The sequence below is a fragment of the Sapajus apella genome, unplaced genomic scaffold, assembly GCF_009761245.1.
Source record: "Sapajus apella isolate SASKATOON/1434 unplaced genomic scaffold, GSC_monkey_1.0 scaffold7, whole genome shotgun sequence".
NCBI classification, from domain to species: Eukaryota; Metazoa; Chordata; class Mammalia; order Primates; family Cebidae; genus Sapajus; species Sapajus apella.
The window spans coordinates 33,205,978-33,222,660 of NW_022436947.1; the positions used below are offsets into that span (position 1 = coordinate 33,205,978).

The 16,683-nt window shown below is 41.5% G+C and overlaps 2 protein-coding genes across 5 annotated transcripts in view; one reads left to right on the forward strand and one right to left on the reverse strand.

Moving 5' to 3' along the window:
• SLC26A4 (solute carrier family 26 member 4) overlaps positions 1 to 11,265 on the reverse strand; it is a 54,775-nt gene extending 43,510 nt beyond the window's left edge. For 2 of the 4 annotated variants that reach the window (XM_032276309.1, XM_032276306.1), the window contains exons 1-3: positions 10,221 to 10,672; positions 8,604 to 8,743; positions 165 to 275 (exon numbers count right to left, since the gene is read on the reverse strand). In XM_032276309.1, the coding sequence (XP_032132200.1) occupies positions 165 to 275; positions 8,604 to 8,743; positions 10,221 to 10,384 (415 nt within the window). In that variant the 5' untranslated portion in view covers positions 10,385 to 10,672. Of the gene's footprint in view, positions 1 to 164; positions 276 to 8,603; positions 8,744 to 10,220; positions 10,673 to 11,181 lie in introns of those variants that run through there. The other 2 variants (XM_032276307.1, XM_032276308.1) reach the window with 2 other exon arrangements.
• On the forward strand, positions 10,420 to 14,430 carry LOC116549892. The gene is made up of 3 exons (XM_032275617.1): positions 10,420 to 10,424; positions 10,547 to 10,584; positions 10,672 to 14,430. Exons 1-3 carry the CDS (start codon positions 10,420 to 10,422, stop codon positions 11,679 to 11,681), a joined length of 1,053 nt encoding a protein of 350 aa, XP_032131508.1. The 3' UTR covers positions 11,682 to 14,430.
• Positions 14,431 to 16,683: the final 2,253 nt, after the last annotated feature.

The following is a 16,683-nucleotide window of genomic DNA, read 5'->3' on the forward strand; positions in this document are numbered from 1 at the left end:
TAAATTAGGTTGGTGCAGAAGTAATTGTGGCTTTCGCAATTAAAAGCGTAATTGCAAAAACTGCAATCATTTTTGCATCAATATAATAGAGACATAATGCACTTAATATAGCCAAAACACTCTAAACATGAGCAAATATAATTGTAAAATATACTTATAATTACCAACTGAGATATGCCTTGATGTTCCAAAGATAAAGTATGTCAGGATAGGGAAAAAAGCCGAGTAGAGACCATATCCCACAGGAACTGCAGCTAGTAGGGCATATGCCATTCCTGAAAGCACATCCAAAGTGATTAAATTCACAAATGAAAGTTATGGTATGCAGAAAGTCCTCAACTTAAAATGATTCTACTTAGGACTTTGACTTTATGATGGTGCAAAAGCAATATACATCAGTAGAAACCATACTTTAACCATACAACCATTCTGTTTTTCACTTTCAGTACATTATTCAATGAATTACATAATATATTCAATACTTTATTATAAAATAGGCTTGTGTTAGATTATTTGCCCAACTGTGGGCTATTGTAACTGTTCTGAGCACATTTCAGGTAGGATAGGCTAAGATATGATGTTCCATAGGTTAAGTGTATTAAGAGCATTTTTGACTTAAAATATTTTCAACTTGCAATGGGTTTATTGGGACGTAATCTCATGGTAAGTAGAGGAGCATCTCTCTTTCTACTGTGCAAAGAAGGGCCTTTACACAGATACTCTCAATTTACAGTTTCAACAGATCAGCCCGTCCTGAGTTGGCCTCCTTAGGATGTAGAACGGGATCCAAATCAGCTGAAACAATGATTGCATCTACAAACATCACCTGCTCTAATGAATTGACTCAATTGATCAGTACTTCAGTCAACCCCCGATCAGATCAGTGGGAAAAACAATCAAGTCAGCCGTCGATCAAAAGCTTAGTCAGGCTGGGTGTGGTGGCCCACACCTATAATCCCAGGGCTTTGGGAGGCCACAGGCAGGAGTATCAATTGAGCCCAGGAATTTGAGACCAGCCTGGAAAACATAGCAAGACTCCATCTCTACAGTAAAATGAATGAGCCCAGCATATTGGTTCACGCCTATAGTCCTAGCTATTAAGGAGGCTGAGGCAGGAGGATTGCTTGAGCCCAGGAATTTGAGGTTACAGCGAGCTATGATCATGCCACTGCACTTCAGCCTGGGCAACAGAGCAAGATCTTGTGTCTAGAAAAGAGAAAAAAAAAAAAAATGTCTTGGTCAATTCAGTCCAAAGGCTCAGACCAGTTTTGCACGGAGGCAGTTGCATCTGAGCTCAGTGTTTCTCTGTGTTCTGAGGGTCACAGTCATTGTTGCACTGCCCTTTTTCCTTTCTTGGTGGGGCAGTAAAGTTAGATCCAAAGAAAAAATATGGCAATTACACACAGCAGCAAACAAGACAACTCTACCCTGATGAAGTTGACCAACTCCTCCACTACGCAATGCCAGCAGCCTCCGGGCCTGTGAATATCTGACTATAGAGAAATAAACATTCTAGTTTACATATGGGTTAGAAGAAGATAATGACATTCTTTTCCCTAGTTAAATACTTAGGTAGTCAGCATATCTTACTTCATTTTCCTCCTCACTCTTCACTCACTCACAATGAGAGAAAATCAAGCCTTTTGACCCTTGAGTCATTAATAAGGAATTACATTTATAGTAGTTAATAAAAATGGCAACAACCTGAATATGCTGGCCCCCTTGCACTCAATATTATTTGTCAGATGAATGTCCCCAAGTGGGGAAGTGGTTAACTAAGTTATGCTTCATACTTCGTAATTCTATGAAATGAAATTGATGTGATGCACAGAAGTACATTTACTGACGTGGAGAGATGTGAAGTAAAAGGAAATAAAGTGAGTAAAATCAAGATTCAAAACTGATAAGTATGTATGCTCCTACTTTTGTAAAAGTACACATGTATGTTGTATGCATTAAAAAATCTGGTGGTATTTTGAATATAATATGAAGTAATTCAGATATACAAGAAAGACAATGAATAATATGTCAAAAAAACTTTCATATGTCCATCATCTAACTTAAGAAATAAATTATTGCCATTGCAATGGAAACTCTCAGTGTACTCTTCCTCAATCACATCCTCTTTCCTCCCTCCAACCTCAGAAGCAACAACTATCCTTAATTTGGTGCTTATAATTTCCAGACATTTCATTATACTTTTATATAGATACATATTTATGTGTCTAGTAAGATATTTACTAAAATATTAATGGATTATCTGTATGGTAGAATCAGAGGAGACTTCTAGTTTGTGGTGGAGATATTTTTCATGTTCCTTATATGTATTTTTTAGTTTTCTACAATAAGCATTCATTCATTCAACAAGTATTGACTATGCACCTACCATGGGTCAGACACTGTTAAAACAAAGTCTCTGCCCTGGTGGAGTTTGTATTCTAGAAAAATACATTGATTAGTGCAACTGTTTTAATATATAAATTACGAAAAGGAATTGCAATAGTCAGTAGTCCCAAGAGCATGGAATAGAATAGGAAGCTGACTCCACAGAAGGAAGACAAGAAAAGAAGGAGCAGGAAATGAAAACACAGCTTGTCTATTTCATATGGACATTTTTTAAGTCCTTCCCAAACTTCATTGCCCTAAACGGGGCTCTGCAGTTCCCTTTTTTTTTTTTTTTTTTTTTTTTTTTGATGGAGTTTCACTCTTATCACCCAGGCTGGAGTACAATGGCGCGATCTCAGCTCATCGTAACATCTGCCTCCTGGGTTCAAGCAATTCTCCTGCCTCAGCCTCCTGAGTATCTGGGATTACAGGCATGCACCACTACACCTGGCTAATTTTGTATATTTAGTAGAGATGGGGTTTCTCCATGTTGGGCACGCTGGTCTTGAACTGCCAACCTCAGGTGATCCCCCCACCTCAGCCTCCCAAAGTGCTGGGATTACAGGCGTGGGCCACCACACCCAGCCTGCAGTTCTTAATATGCCTGGAAAAGGGGAACTTTTCCGTTTTCATATAGAATGTCCCGTTTAGGGACCACTACTACTCAAATATACTGTAATCATCTTTATTATAAAGAAAACTTGGTACAACAGCTTTAAAATTATACAGTTTGTGAAGAAATCTGGGGCCAGGCATGATGGCTCATGCCTGTAAACCTAGCATTTTGGGAGGCTGAGGTGGGTGGATCAGTTGAGGCCAGGAGTTTGAGACCACCCCCGCCAACATGGTAAAACGCCATCCCTACTAAAAATACAAAAATTAGCTGGGGGTGGTGGTATACGCCTGTAATTTCAGCTATGCAGGAGGTTGAGGCATGAGGATCGCTTATACCTGGGAGGTGATGGTTGCAGTGAGCCAAGATCACACCACTATACTCCAGCCTGTGTGACAGAGTAAGACTCTGTCTCAAAAAAAAAAAGAAATTAATTAAAAGAAATCTGAGCCATTGATTTAAATAATGGAAAGTCTGTGCTGGTAGTTATGATGTATAGGATGGTGACGTGTACTGATAAAGCAGGTGCTAAGAAACAGTTGAAATTTATATTAAATTTAAATTTCATCTAAAGGTAAAGCCTTCCACCATGTGAGATGTCGCAAGGAGATGGGCCCTCACCAGAAACGGAATCTGTAGGCACCTTAATGTTGCAGAAATAAATTTCTGTTGTTTAAAAAAACAAATAAATAAAAGTCCAAAGTAGAAAGCAGACAGCAGACTCTGTAAAGCTGTGAATAAAGATAGTACTACAAAGGTTGCATTGATCTACTGCCTGATGGGAATTTTTTTAACAGCAAAAATCAGAAAGCTCCCATCATCTGCAGCAATTTCCTGGCTTCCCAGTAACCTGAGCTGGTCTTGTCTGATGAGTTTTTATACTACTCGTCAGCTACTCAGCCACTGGTTACATCATGGACATGTCATCAATGGAAACTGCAACACCACCTCTGAAATCTGAATTTTGAGCCCCTCTCCAGCTACAGCCTCCAAGCCTTTCAGCTCACCTACCCCAGAATCCTTACTGCCTCATTTGTTTGTCCTCGTGAGGCTTCTAATCAATTAACAGACTCACTTTCTCCCTAGTCTCCACACCTTCCTGTCTTCACTTCCACAATTGCCCAGCGCAGATTCCGTGGAATTTTTCAAATATTCTTAACTCACTTGTTTTATTCTCTCCCTCCTTCCTTTTCTTGTCTGGCAAAACCCCAATTTGGCTGACTTCAAATATTCACCATTTCCATGACAGCCTTCGAGCAGCAAGATACACTGAACTGAAGGAATCTACAACTGGGCTAACCAATTTCATGAAAACTGTGTGATCACAAGTCCCAGACGTGCACTCAGCACTGCCTGGGGACCCAATTACATTTCCTCAGGGGGAGTGCTTTTCCTCTCCCTGAGACAACTATTCAAACCTCCCCTACTTACCTCAATCTGCCCAAATCTTTCTCCACCGGACTCAAAGTTAAAGACATATTCTGCATTTAATCAAAAACACAGAATCCATGAGATACTCCCAAGTTGCTTTTCATCAAAATTTCAAACTTGTCTGCATCTGCACCATTTGGGCTATCTTCCTTTGAAAATGGAAGAAATATCTCTCCTGCCTTTAAGGAGTAATTCCAATTCTGTTCTCAAACCCATCCACACTTGCCCCTTTTTACTACTTTGCTTCTAGTTATTTCTCCTGTGCTTCTTGCACCACAGATCTCTTTCTTTCCACTAGGTTATTCCTATCAGTTCACAAATATGTTCTAGCATCTCACATATTAAGAAAAACAAATTCTCCCTTCACTCTACCTTTGTCTTATCTCCCTTCAATTCACGGCAAAACTTCTTAAAAGCAATCTGTAATCCTTCATCATATGCCACCGCTCAGGCATATTCAAGACTGTCAGCCCCTCTATGCCTTGCTTTTTTGTTTTTTTGTTTTGTTTTGTTTTTAAACCTTCTCTCTTGGCTTCTGACCCCACATTCCTTTGGTTGTTCTTTGTCTTCAACTTCCTGGGTCCAGCTTTCTCAGGTTCTTGGCTGGCTCCCTCTTCGCCTTCCTAACCTCTAAGTACTCTGGCTCTCTTCTCTTCCACACCTGCCCTTTCTTCCTAGGTAATCACAGGCATTCCCACTCTTATAAATATCACCTCTTCAGCGATACTTTCCTGATTTTTACGTCTAGCCTAGACCTCCCCTCTGACCTTCACACTTGCAGTTGCTCCCACTTGCCTTTTTGGCATCTCCATTTAGATGTCTTACCTGCATCTCAAACTTAGCAGATCCAAAAGGAAACTTGATTTCCTATACGAAACCTGCTCCTCAGCCTGTCTTTGCCATTTAGATAAATGATGTAACATCTACCTGGTTGCTCAAGCCAACAACCCTGGAGGCATCTGTGATTTTCATCGACACTTATCAGCATGCATCAGTGATTCTTGCTGCACAATATAGTCCAGATCTTGCAGCTCTCTTCATAGCCTGCCTCTTCTGGTTCAAGCTGACACACCTGTTCTTCCTTTAATTCATAGCAATATCCCCACAGGGCTAGGAACAGGGTGAGGCAGGTGAGGTGCCTATGGCACAGTAAAGAGGCATACTGAGAGTCAGTGCCTCACTTACGTCACCCTAATCCCAGTCCTGGCTCAATTTATTTCATGGTTTACCCACCCTCCCCCACTGCTCTCACCATACTACAATTCTTCCTTTTCCTCCCTGGAAAATACTGTTTTCTGGTATCAGGGCCTTTGCACCTTTACGTGGTACACTTTTTTTTCTGAATATCACATGGCTGTCTCCTTCTTATCCTCTGGTCTTTGACTAAATTTCACCTTCTCAGTAAGGTCTTTCTTGACCACTGTATTTAAAATAGACCTCCCTTCCTGGCTGGGTGCGGTGGCTCACACCTGTAATCCCAGAACTTTGGGAGGCAGAAGAGGCAAGTCACTTGAGCCTAGGAGTTCCAGACCAGCCTGGGCAACATGGTGAAACCCTGTCTCTATAAAAATACAAAAATTAGCCAAGCATGGTGGCACATGCCTGTAGTTCCAGCTACTGAGGAGGCTGGGATGGGAGGTTCACCTGGGCCCAGGAGGCCAAGAATGCAGTGAGCTGTGATCTCACCACTGCACTCCAGCCTGGGCAACAGAGTGAGACCCTGTCTCACAAAAATACAAAAATAAAAATAAAGACCTGCCTTTCAAATTAATCTGCATTACAGCATATTTAATCCACCACAATAGATATTGCAATCTACAATCATTTTTCTATTTATCTTCTTATTTAATTCCCATCCCTATCCTTTAAAATAATTTTTAGAAGCTCCATGAAGTCAGCACCTGTGCCTGTTAATGAGCCACTGAATCCACATGGCTGGATACCTGGCCTACAGATCTAGTTTATAAATATGTATTAAGTGAATGAATGATAAATGAATGTATAAGTGAGCCAGATTAACCTCCCAGAAATTCACCTTACACAGATAACTTATAGAGATGTTTCTAGAAACATATATTACCCATAAAGTAAGGAACTACACAATAGACACTGGATTAAAATCACAACTCTACCACTTACCAGCTACATGGCCTTGGGCAAGATTTAATAGATTTCTCCCCTATTGAAAATGAAATAATAGTAGACTTACCTAGCAGGATTGTTATGAGAATTAAATGAGATAACTGGCAACATTCTTACTTAGCACAGTGTCTGATGATACTTATAAACAAAATGAATTCTTATAAGATACTTGTCTATGAAAACTGGGGAGACATGGAGCCATTTTTATACATAAAGAGGATTCATTATCAGGAATGCAATTCAATCATTTTCACTAAATATACCATCTATTATGTGCCAGTCTCTGTGCTAGCCACCTGCTGAACAAACATGAATTAGGCATGGTTCCTGTCCCCCAGAAGTCACAGGGTATTGCCATGTCACATTCCTTAGAGCACAATGTGAATACTTGGCACTGTTAACTTATGAACCTCACAGCCCATCCTACTCTCTCTCATCCACCTTTGTTACTAAGAACGTGCTTGATCAGGCTGAGACTCCACCCTATGTTCACAGGACATCCTCCTTCTCTGTGGGCATCTACCTGGCTTGATCCGAGCAATCTTGAGAGATCCACAGCCAAATTTTAGCTCACAATATTGCTCTACATTCATTACTGGCTTCTGAAATAGTGTATTTTCAAGCCATCCCCACCTCACCCTACTTCCCATCACTTAACAAACTCAGACTTAGCCATCAGGGAAACTCAGCTTTGACATTCAACTTCCAAAAAGCCATTCCTGACCCCCTAAGACTGGTTTGAGTGCACCTCATTTGCATTCCCTTAGCAAGCAACATTAACCCTGCCACAGCCCTTATAACAGTGAATTGTTATCTCTTTCTCTATTGGACTATGAGTTCCTTGGAAGCAGATGATGCAGTTTATTTATGTCAGCATACCTAGTGCCTAGAACACAATAGGTGTTTCACAAAATTATAATAAATAAGAAGATTTTTGTTTTCATGATTCAGAGTCTTTGAGAAATTGGTCAGGGTGTTGGGAGTGGGGCAGAAATGAGATGGTGGGGATGGGGGACAGAGGAGAATGCCACAATGCTACGCACTGACTATACAACAAATTTCTAAGATGTTTATGGGAATATTATAGTATGAACTCAGTTTATAAAACAATAAATAACCACCTATGTTGGTACATTTTCCCAGAAGATTAAAATAAGAGGATTTTTTTTTTTTTAAAGGGACGAGGGGCAGACAAAACACTCATGTGGAGTCCAGGCTAAAAAGCTTCCTTCACTTTTCTGTAAACCGGTTTCAAACTGCACCTCAAGATCCATGTGAGGGAGGCTGAGTGTGGTGGCTCATGCCTGTAATCCCAGTACTTTGGGATGCCAAGGCAGGTGGCTCACTTGAGATTAGGAGTTCCAGATCACCCTGGCCAACATGAAGAAACCCCATCGCTACTAAAAATACAAAAATTAGCTTGACATGGTGGAACATGCCTGTAGTCCTAGCTATTTAGAAGGATGAGGCACAAGAATCTCTTGAACCCAAGAGACAGAGGTTGCAATGAGCCAAGATCGCGCCACTGCACGCCAGCCTGGGTAACAGAGCAAGACTCCGTATCTAAAAAGAAAAACAAAACAAAACAAACAAAAAAGGTCCGTGGGTGGATATAAAATAATTTAATGTGCTGCAATCATCATTTTAAAAACCTAAGTATAATAGAATAGAACAAAGTGAAAAATTATCATATTGTAATGATAAGTATTTCACAGAAAATTTAGATACATATGCACAGACCATGATGTAACACATATTTCTTTTTTTAAAAAAATCGAGAAGCCACTGTTTAGTATATGTCTCTGAATTGGAGTCCCGCAGCTAGTGGGGCAGCAACTTCCCAAGAAGATAACTCTAAGGAAGAGGAGAAAAGAGGTGACTCTCTCCACTTAGGGGCTCTTCAGGAAAGATAAAGGCCTTGAAGGGTAGGTAAACATCTGTCACAGACCTATGGTAGCTGGGGAGAAGTGTTAAACTCCTGCTGGAGACCAGAACTCTCTATCACTCAAGAACCAATCCACCAACATCTTACCTTGCAGGGTGCCCACTAGCCCAGTACTAACTCCAGAAATAATGTCACTTAGCAGCCATTCCTTGACTCGGTATTTGGGGAGCCATTCCAAGATGGGCAGAAGAGTCTTTAGCACACCAAAGGCTCTCTTTCTTGAACAACTGTCAAAAAGCAAGAAAACTGGGTTTTCAATCCAATCTCAGTCACAACCAATTTGCAAATCACAAAGTTATGAACCGAATTCTGCTGTTTATAACTAAAGAAAACAATAAGAATTTCATGGAAAATAACCCTGAAGTGCTTACCATGCTTTTGCCAAGAACTGTATCTATCCTTTTAAATGCACTGTTCTAGAAAACACAGGATTAAGTGTCCCACCCCTCGCTCACTTTTTAATCCTCTGAGAAAATATTCCTACACAAAAACCTATTTTCTGGTCCAGCCAGAGACTGATGGATGTGGAGTCTCTAAATGGAGATTAATTTTCAGACTCCTAACCCAGGCGCCTTATTATGATTATTTTCTTTAAAGAAAATAAACACACTGAGTATAATTTGGCAATAGAAGTCTGGAGCTAGTTTTTACAAAAATCTTAGCATGATTAACGAATAGCTTGTATCTTGCTACATAGTAGTTTTTAAATTCAATAACCTATAGATTAAAGAAAAATATCAAAAGTAGGTGACTGTTATATAACTCCTGATTTGAATAAATTTTTTAAATTATGGCATTTATGGGATGATTGGACATTTTAACAATGACTCAATTTTTAATATTAAGGAGTTATTTTAGATATCAAGGTGTGATAATGAAATGTGGTTATATTTTTAAGAGTCTTTAGAGATACACAATAAATGGGATTTGCTTAAAAATAATACTGGAGGGGGCAAGTAGATGTCCATATAAGAAACAAGATAAACTTTGAGTTGTTCACTGTTGAGGCTGAGTGATGGGTAAAAACGGAGGGGGGAGTTCTTTACTTGTCTGCTTGTGCATGTATTTGAAATGTTCTGCAATGAAAGGTTTTAGAAACTAATTTCTTTATGTTTGTGATATCTCGTTAAGGCACATTTGGGTTTAGAGACTGAGGGTGGCTCTCCCTAGGGGTCCCAGCGCCTGCTGGTGAAGTACTCCGCACACCCTGCGCTCCGCTGGGCGCTAGCTTGCATTGTGGCCTCTAACTGAATGGTAGCCCGCCTACTTAGCTTGAGGGTTTCAAGGACTCCTCCTGGTCAAGAGCTGGGTTCCCCTATTCATTTCATTTAAACGATCTCCTTTCATTCCCTTTTCCTCAAGCTGGCCCTCCCATGAAGTCAGCAAGGACCCACTGTACCCCAAAGGGCGCTCCAGGTTTCCTTCAGAGAGGAAAAGGAGAGATGGGGCCCCCTGATGCCACAGTCGCCAAAGGTGAGTTTCCCAAATAAGTTCATTTCGGGCCCGAGACTGATGGAGCCACTCTCCGACCAGAAGGGCGGCGTGGAGGACCAGAGACCTAAAGTCGGGCCTCTAGGAGAAGCGGCTGGCGCCCAGGGGATCTGCAGCCCGCAGCCCACGCTCGCCGGCAGGGCACGCCCTCCCCGCCCCAAGCCGCGGACGCGCGGCTCAGCTTCTCCCCGGGCGGGCCCGCGCGGCCGCTACCTGCAGCACTTGGCCAGGCTCTCCCGCAGCGTCTTGCGCTCCTGCAGGCGCCGCTCGTGCTGTTGCTGGAAAGCGAGCTCGCTGTAGACCGGCCGCGACACCACGTAGCTGCAGCGGTACTCCGGGAGCTGCGGAGGCTCCGACCTGCTGCCCGGCGCTGCCATGGCCTGAGAGCCGGAGGACGGCGAGGAGGAAGGAGATGCGGTGAGGGAGGACCATCAGAGGTGAAGGGCGAGGAACAGAAAGAAGGGGGTCACCTGTTAGCTGCCGCCCGACCCCCCCCCCAGCTGCAGTTCAACACCCTGAGTCTGGTCCGCGCCCTGCAGCCCTCGGCGCCCACAACAAGCGCCCCACGGCGCGCACGGCCAGCCTGCAGGGGGCCACCTGAGGACCTTCGGGTCCCGCGGCCTGCACCCGCTGCCCGGGGCTCCCCAAACTTGAAGACAGTGAGCCCTGCTTTGGGGGCTTCCCGAGCTCCACCCAGTCCCCTCTGGCCTGCAGCCCCGGTGCTGTCCGCGTCCTGAAATCTCCCCCAAACCTAGGGGCTGGAGCAGGGCCCAAGGGCGCGTGCAAGGCTGGAAGGGAACACTGAGCATCCCTCCCTCCCCGCACCTGAGCCGGGATGCAGCTCCAGGCGCGCACTGGGAGAGAGGAGCAGGCCCCCGGGCCAAGCGTGGAACCCTCAGGGCGCGTTCCCCGGGTCCCCAGGCCGCGGGCGCTGCAGGTACATTCAAGCTGCGGTCGCAGCCCTCCCGGGGGCAGAACTTTCAGCGTGTTGAGCAAGTCTCTCCCCACGTCCTGTTTTCCGATCCGCCTTCTCGCTCTAGGCGTCTCACAAAGAAGGCTGTACTGCCCCCTGCCCGCCTGCTTCGAGTCCCCTCACGAGTCCCAACCTCAACCCTAGAGGCCTCCCCGGGAGGGGAGCCCGGGCCGGGTGTGGGCATCTTCAGGGTGAACTCACCTGTCTCTGCTCGCGCCCCTCCTGGAATGCCCCGGGGACGCCCGTTCCGCTGCCTTTATAGCGCTCTCAGACGGCAGAGAGACGTTTTATTTATGGAGCAACAGAGACACTTTGGTCGAAGGGAAAGACACACGGGCTGCGGTGTTTCTCAACTGATGCTATCAGGAAAGAAATCCTACCCCTCCTGCATTCCTTCCCTTTCCCGAACCAGGAAGGCTGAGAATCTTACTGGCTGCCACGTAGGGGCCACCCGGATCCTCATTCATCCCTGGTTACTAACCTGGCGGGCTGCGAGGTCAGGGGCGGGCCAGGCCCTGTGGGACTCCTTAGGGGAGAACAGAGCCGGACGTAGAGCAAGAGGTCCGCGGTCTCTGGGATTGCTAACCTTGACTCCTAGGTTGTGTGATTCAGGGAACTCCACAGCCTGCCACAGGTGCTCTCATCCAGATGAGGAGGAGAAGAGGAACAGTGTCCAGGTTTCCATATCAATAAACCCTTGAATTTCTAGAAAGTTTTTTTAGGAGTATTTAATAGGTGGAGTATTTAATTAGGAGTATTTAATCGGTGGAATATTTAATTAGGAGTATTTAATATGTGGAGGATATAGAGAGTTCACGATTTACTCAGAGTTTAGCTCCATATTCTATGGGTGCATGTGTGTGTGTTTTATTTCACAATCCAAATCCAGCGTCCAGGTGACCCTTTCTTACCCGCTAGACTGTTTTTTTCTTTTGTCTCATTCTCCTGGACAATCAGGAGTCTAGGACTACATGGAAATCAAGACTAGAAGAGAAGGAGGAGGAGCTGGAGCTAGCCTACCTCATCAGTGTTTTGTCTTCTGTCGGGATAAATTTTGCTAAAACTAATGCCAAAAACCTTCCTTAGCAAAAAGGAAGGGTTTGATAAATCAGAACATTCTCACCTGATTATCAGTGTTCTGTGTTCTGACGTAAATCCAGAAGAGGCTCCGAAATACAGACCTGTGTACGTCAACCTTCTGTTACCTTGAATATACAGATCATGACAATTCTACGAGCTCCTGGAAACAGAACTGGTCACCAGAGAACCTTGATGCAAATCCCCTGGTATTGTAGAAAGCATGTACATTTCCTGGAAGTGAATGAGTCAACAGCTTTCAACAGATCTTCAAAGGCTTACTTGACCTAATGAAGTTAAGAACCACTGAAGAAGAAACCTAAAAGGAAAATCCAGGTCATGAACTTTGTAATTTTTATTCACATATAGAGAAGAGGGGAGGAATCTCTTGCGTATGTTTTACTTATGCATACCAGTGGTTCTTAATAAAGGGCTTTCTTGCCCCCAGAGGTCAATACCTGGAGGTGTTTTTGGTTGTCACACCTACGAGTATGCTATTGGAATCTAGCGAGTAGAGGCCAGGGATGCTGCTAAACATCCCACAATGAAGTTTGCTATCACTCTAAGGTGTTGCAAGCAATTTAAACTCTACATTTATTAATAAATTGCTGCATGTACTAAAATATGTATCTCTCCATATATGTATATATATATATGTGTGTGTATTTTTTCATTATTGTTGGATGTATAGCTCAACTCCACTAAACAGAGGAAAGTATTTGTTTTAAAGTAGATTCTGAATATACTCACTCTATATATCCTCATCCACACCTTCAAGATCTGGTGAAAACACTATGTCTTCCATGAACGTTCTTCGATGCTATAGGTCAGAATTAATTCAGTCCTTTTTCTGAATTCTCTTAATACCTCATCTGATCCTCTCTTAAGTTACCTCTCACTAACTACTTTAGTATCCCAATTTTGTTTACATACAAGTCCTATCTCTGTCACTAGACAATCACTGCTTGAGGGCAAGCACCATCTCCTTTCAACCATGATTATCTTCTGTTTTTTGAACAGATTTATCTACAGCCCAAACATACCTTTAAAAAAACTAAAAATTACATATTTGATCTACAACTTTGTTATCTCAATTAAGACCATGCTATGGATATTTTTGCAAATGAGCACATAAGAATTTTTTCTGAAGTTTGGGGATGGCTATCTAGGATTCCAGAATATCAACTTGTATTCATAGCTCCATGGTAACTCACCTACATAACTCACAACTCTTGGCTGAATTAAGTTAGAAGGCATTCTGTACAAATATAAATATATTCCATATCCCACTCTAGTATGGATTTCTGCTCCCTGTTACTTGCTGTTTGAACACTTTCAGCCTGGTCCAGTCAGGCCTGTGAGCCACTTTGCATCAGAACTTGGCAACGGTTTGCTGGTTCAGAGAGTGGGGTAAGGCTGGTGAAGGACAGAGGAGAAAAGACTTGAATAGCAACAGGAGGCAAAAGAGTAACTTCCCTTGGCTAATAGAATTCTTCTTTGAAATGTGTCTCTCTGTATAAGAGTTTGGTTCAATAATCACACTATAAGTCCTGCATGTGTCTGGATGAAGATAATTGCTTTTTTCTGTTGAATCCTTATCCTATAGCAGAAATACCTGGGATAGAACAGAACGGTATCTCTGTTAAGGATTCTATAAGGGTATAGAACTGCTTTTCTTATAGGTAAAAGGCAGAGTGTTTGAAGTTGGCTGTTTTAAAAACAGAAGAATAGGAGGAAATAACAGCTTGTTCTCCCCACCCAATTTAATTGTGATTTTAAACACCTCGGATTACTCACTTGGGCTTTACAAGTCAACCTTCACCTGCTTCACACAGAGGTGGGTGGTTCTTAACAGATTTTAAACATATTCAGGACTTCTTTCCAAAGAGATAGATGCATCACTTAAAAATAAATGTCAGACAATATTATTGTTGCTTTACAGTACTTATTTAGCAGTTAATACTTATTTAAAAGGCATTTCTTATTTATCATTTAGGCATTTGCAGTGTAAGACAAATCTCTTATTTGATTATGTATTCACCTGCTCATTTATTTATTTATTCATTCATTCATTGATTCAAGGATTTATTAGAAAATTATTTGTGCTGGCCATGGGTACAATGATGAACAAAAGCTTGTATCCTAGCCTCATATTTGTGGGTGCAGTAGATATTCATCAAATAGTCACAAAATGCAGATCTTATTTCACTGATTATAAAATACACATTTTATCAAGATTCATGTTACAATTGATGATCCACTATATAATACAGTTTAATTGGTAGCATATTTTGTGATTCATAAAATAATTATGTTTTACAATAGCATTCTATAATTAATAAAATATAGATATTTACATAAATTTATAGTATATCTATGCCTTTTTTTGTCTTTTTTAGAGACAGATTTTGCTATTTTGCCCAGGCTGGATTTGAACTCCCAGCCTCCAGAATAGCTGGGACTACAGGTGCACACCACCACACCCAGCAGAGTATCTATGCTTTTGAGTGACTACGTGTGCTACAAGAATTATTTAATTGAGTCCTTCCTTTATTTAACTTAAGAGCAGTCAATCTTGCTACATTATTTTTGTCTGAGAACAAATATTGTGATATAAATTTTTTCTTTTTTTTTATAACATAAAATGTTCTCTAATCAGAAGAATTGCAGAAGAATGTTACCATGTTGGCTGGGCACTGTGGCTCACAGTGTAATCCCAATAATTTGGGAAACTGAGGCAGAAGGCTCACTTGTGCCAGGCCTAATCCTAAGCTTTTATTTCCATTATGCATGTTAACTTTCTCAAGATAGCAGGTGCTAAATTTTTGCCATTATTTATACAAAAAGAGAACTGAACTGAACTTTCTTTCAATATTTCTGATCTCTCCTTCTCTGAACGACTTATTGGATTTATACTCAGTAATTGTACAGTTTTGCACTCAATTGTTTTCTTGTTTTTCTTTTTTTTTTTGTTATTTTTATTTTGCACTCAATTGTTTTCTATTTGTTTACTGTATGCTACTTTATTTTCTTCTCCAGTTATAAGATATGCTCCTTAAGGGCATAAATATGTTTTCTATGGTATTACAAAAATAAGATGTGCCTATAGTAAGTAATCTGGAAACCGCATTAATGTATAAAATAGTAATCACATTATCTCCTTATCCAGATAATCACTAAGCGTTTTGCTTATTTTTTAATTTATTCTTTCTATGCAGACATAGGTATACATTTTTATTAAGTAAGATTATAATGCTAGTCTCTTTTTATTTCTCTACACAATACCTTGACAAATTATGACAATATAATAGTTTTTATTTATCCATGCCAACCGCACTTGGCCTGGATGTTTTCTTTCTTTTTTCTTTTTTTTTTAGAGATGGTCTCACCTCAGCCCCCAAAGTAGCTGTGATTACAGGCCTGTTGCCACTATGTCGAGCCAATAAAGGCACACCGGACTTATTAAATTATTGATCAATTGATTGTTTAATAATGGAATTTTGAGAAATCATTGAGTAGAAATAAAACTAGTTTTAAAAGAAGAGAATCCAACCCTTAAAACATCAAAAAAAAAATGAATTATTTGTAAACATTATGTGGCAATCCATTTGATTTTAAACAGCTTACAGTGTCAATAAAAATATGACTCAATAAATTTCTCAGGCAGTAGAGGCAATCTGCCTCTTCTTTAATATTAATGCAAAGTTGATATGTGGTTTAGTAACTTGTTAGCATGCAATAATGGCACAATTTTGGATTTTGGGGGATTTTCTATTTTTGTTTGTTTGTTTGTTTGTTTTTGAGATAGGGTATGGCTCTGTCGCCCAGGCTGAAGTGTAGTGACACTATCTCAGCTCACCACAACCTTTACCTCCAAAGCTCAAGCCATTCTCCACCTCAGCCTCCCAAGTAGTTGGGACTACAGGCATGTTCCACCACTCCTGGTTAATTTTTGTATTTTTTGTAGAGACAGGGTTTTGCCACCCTGCTCAGGCTGGTCTTGAACTCTTGTGCTCAAGTGATCTTCCCAGCTGGGCCTCCCAGGGTGCTGGGATTACATGTGTGAGCCACCACACCCAGTCAGATTTCTTTTAATGTTTGTTTTAATGATGATTTTTTTTTCAAGAGATGGGGTCTGGCTTTGCTGCCCAGGCTGGTGGCAAACTCCTGGGCTCAAACAATCCTACCACCTCGGCCTTCCAAAATGCTGATTATAAAAGGAGATTACAGGCATGCGCCAACTGCACTTGGCCTGCATGTTTTCTTTCTTTCTTTCTTTCTTTCTTTTTTTTTTTTTTTTTTTTTAAGAGATAAGGGTCTTACCTCAGCCCCTGAAGTAGCTGGGATTATAGGCCTGTGCCACTGTCGAGCCAATAATGGCAGAGTTTTCTAAGCAAAGAATAATTTGAGGATTCTTCTAAATTTCTTATTATTTAAGTGTATTGTACTTTTAAAGTTATCCTTGCATATCTTATCTCATAAACTCTGTGGTTTGTTAATGGAGGGAGAAAAGGGAAGCTTGAAGACAATTACAAGTATAAACGCGGATGTGCCGTGTTACTAAGTATTCCATTGATTTGTTTAAGTATTCATTCATTGATGCATACCTTTACATACTTACTCCAT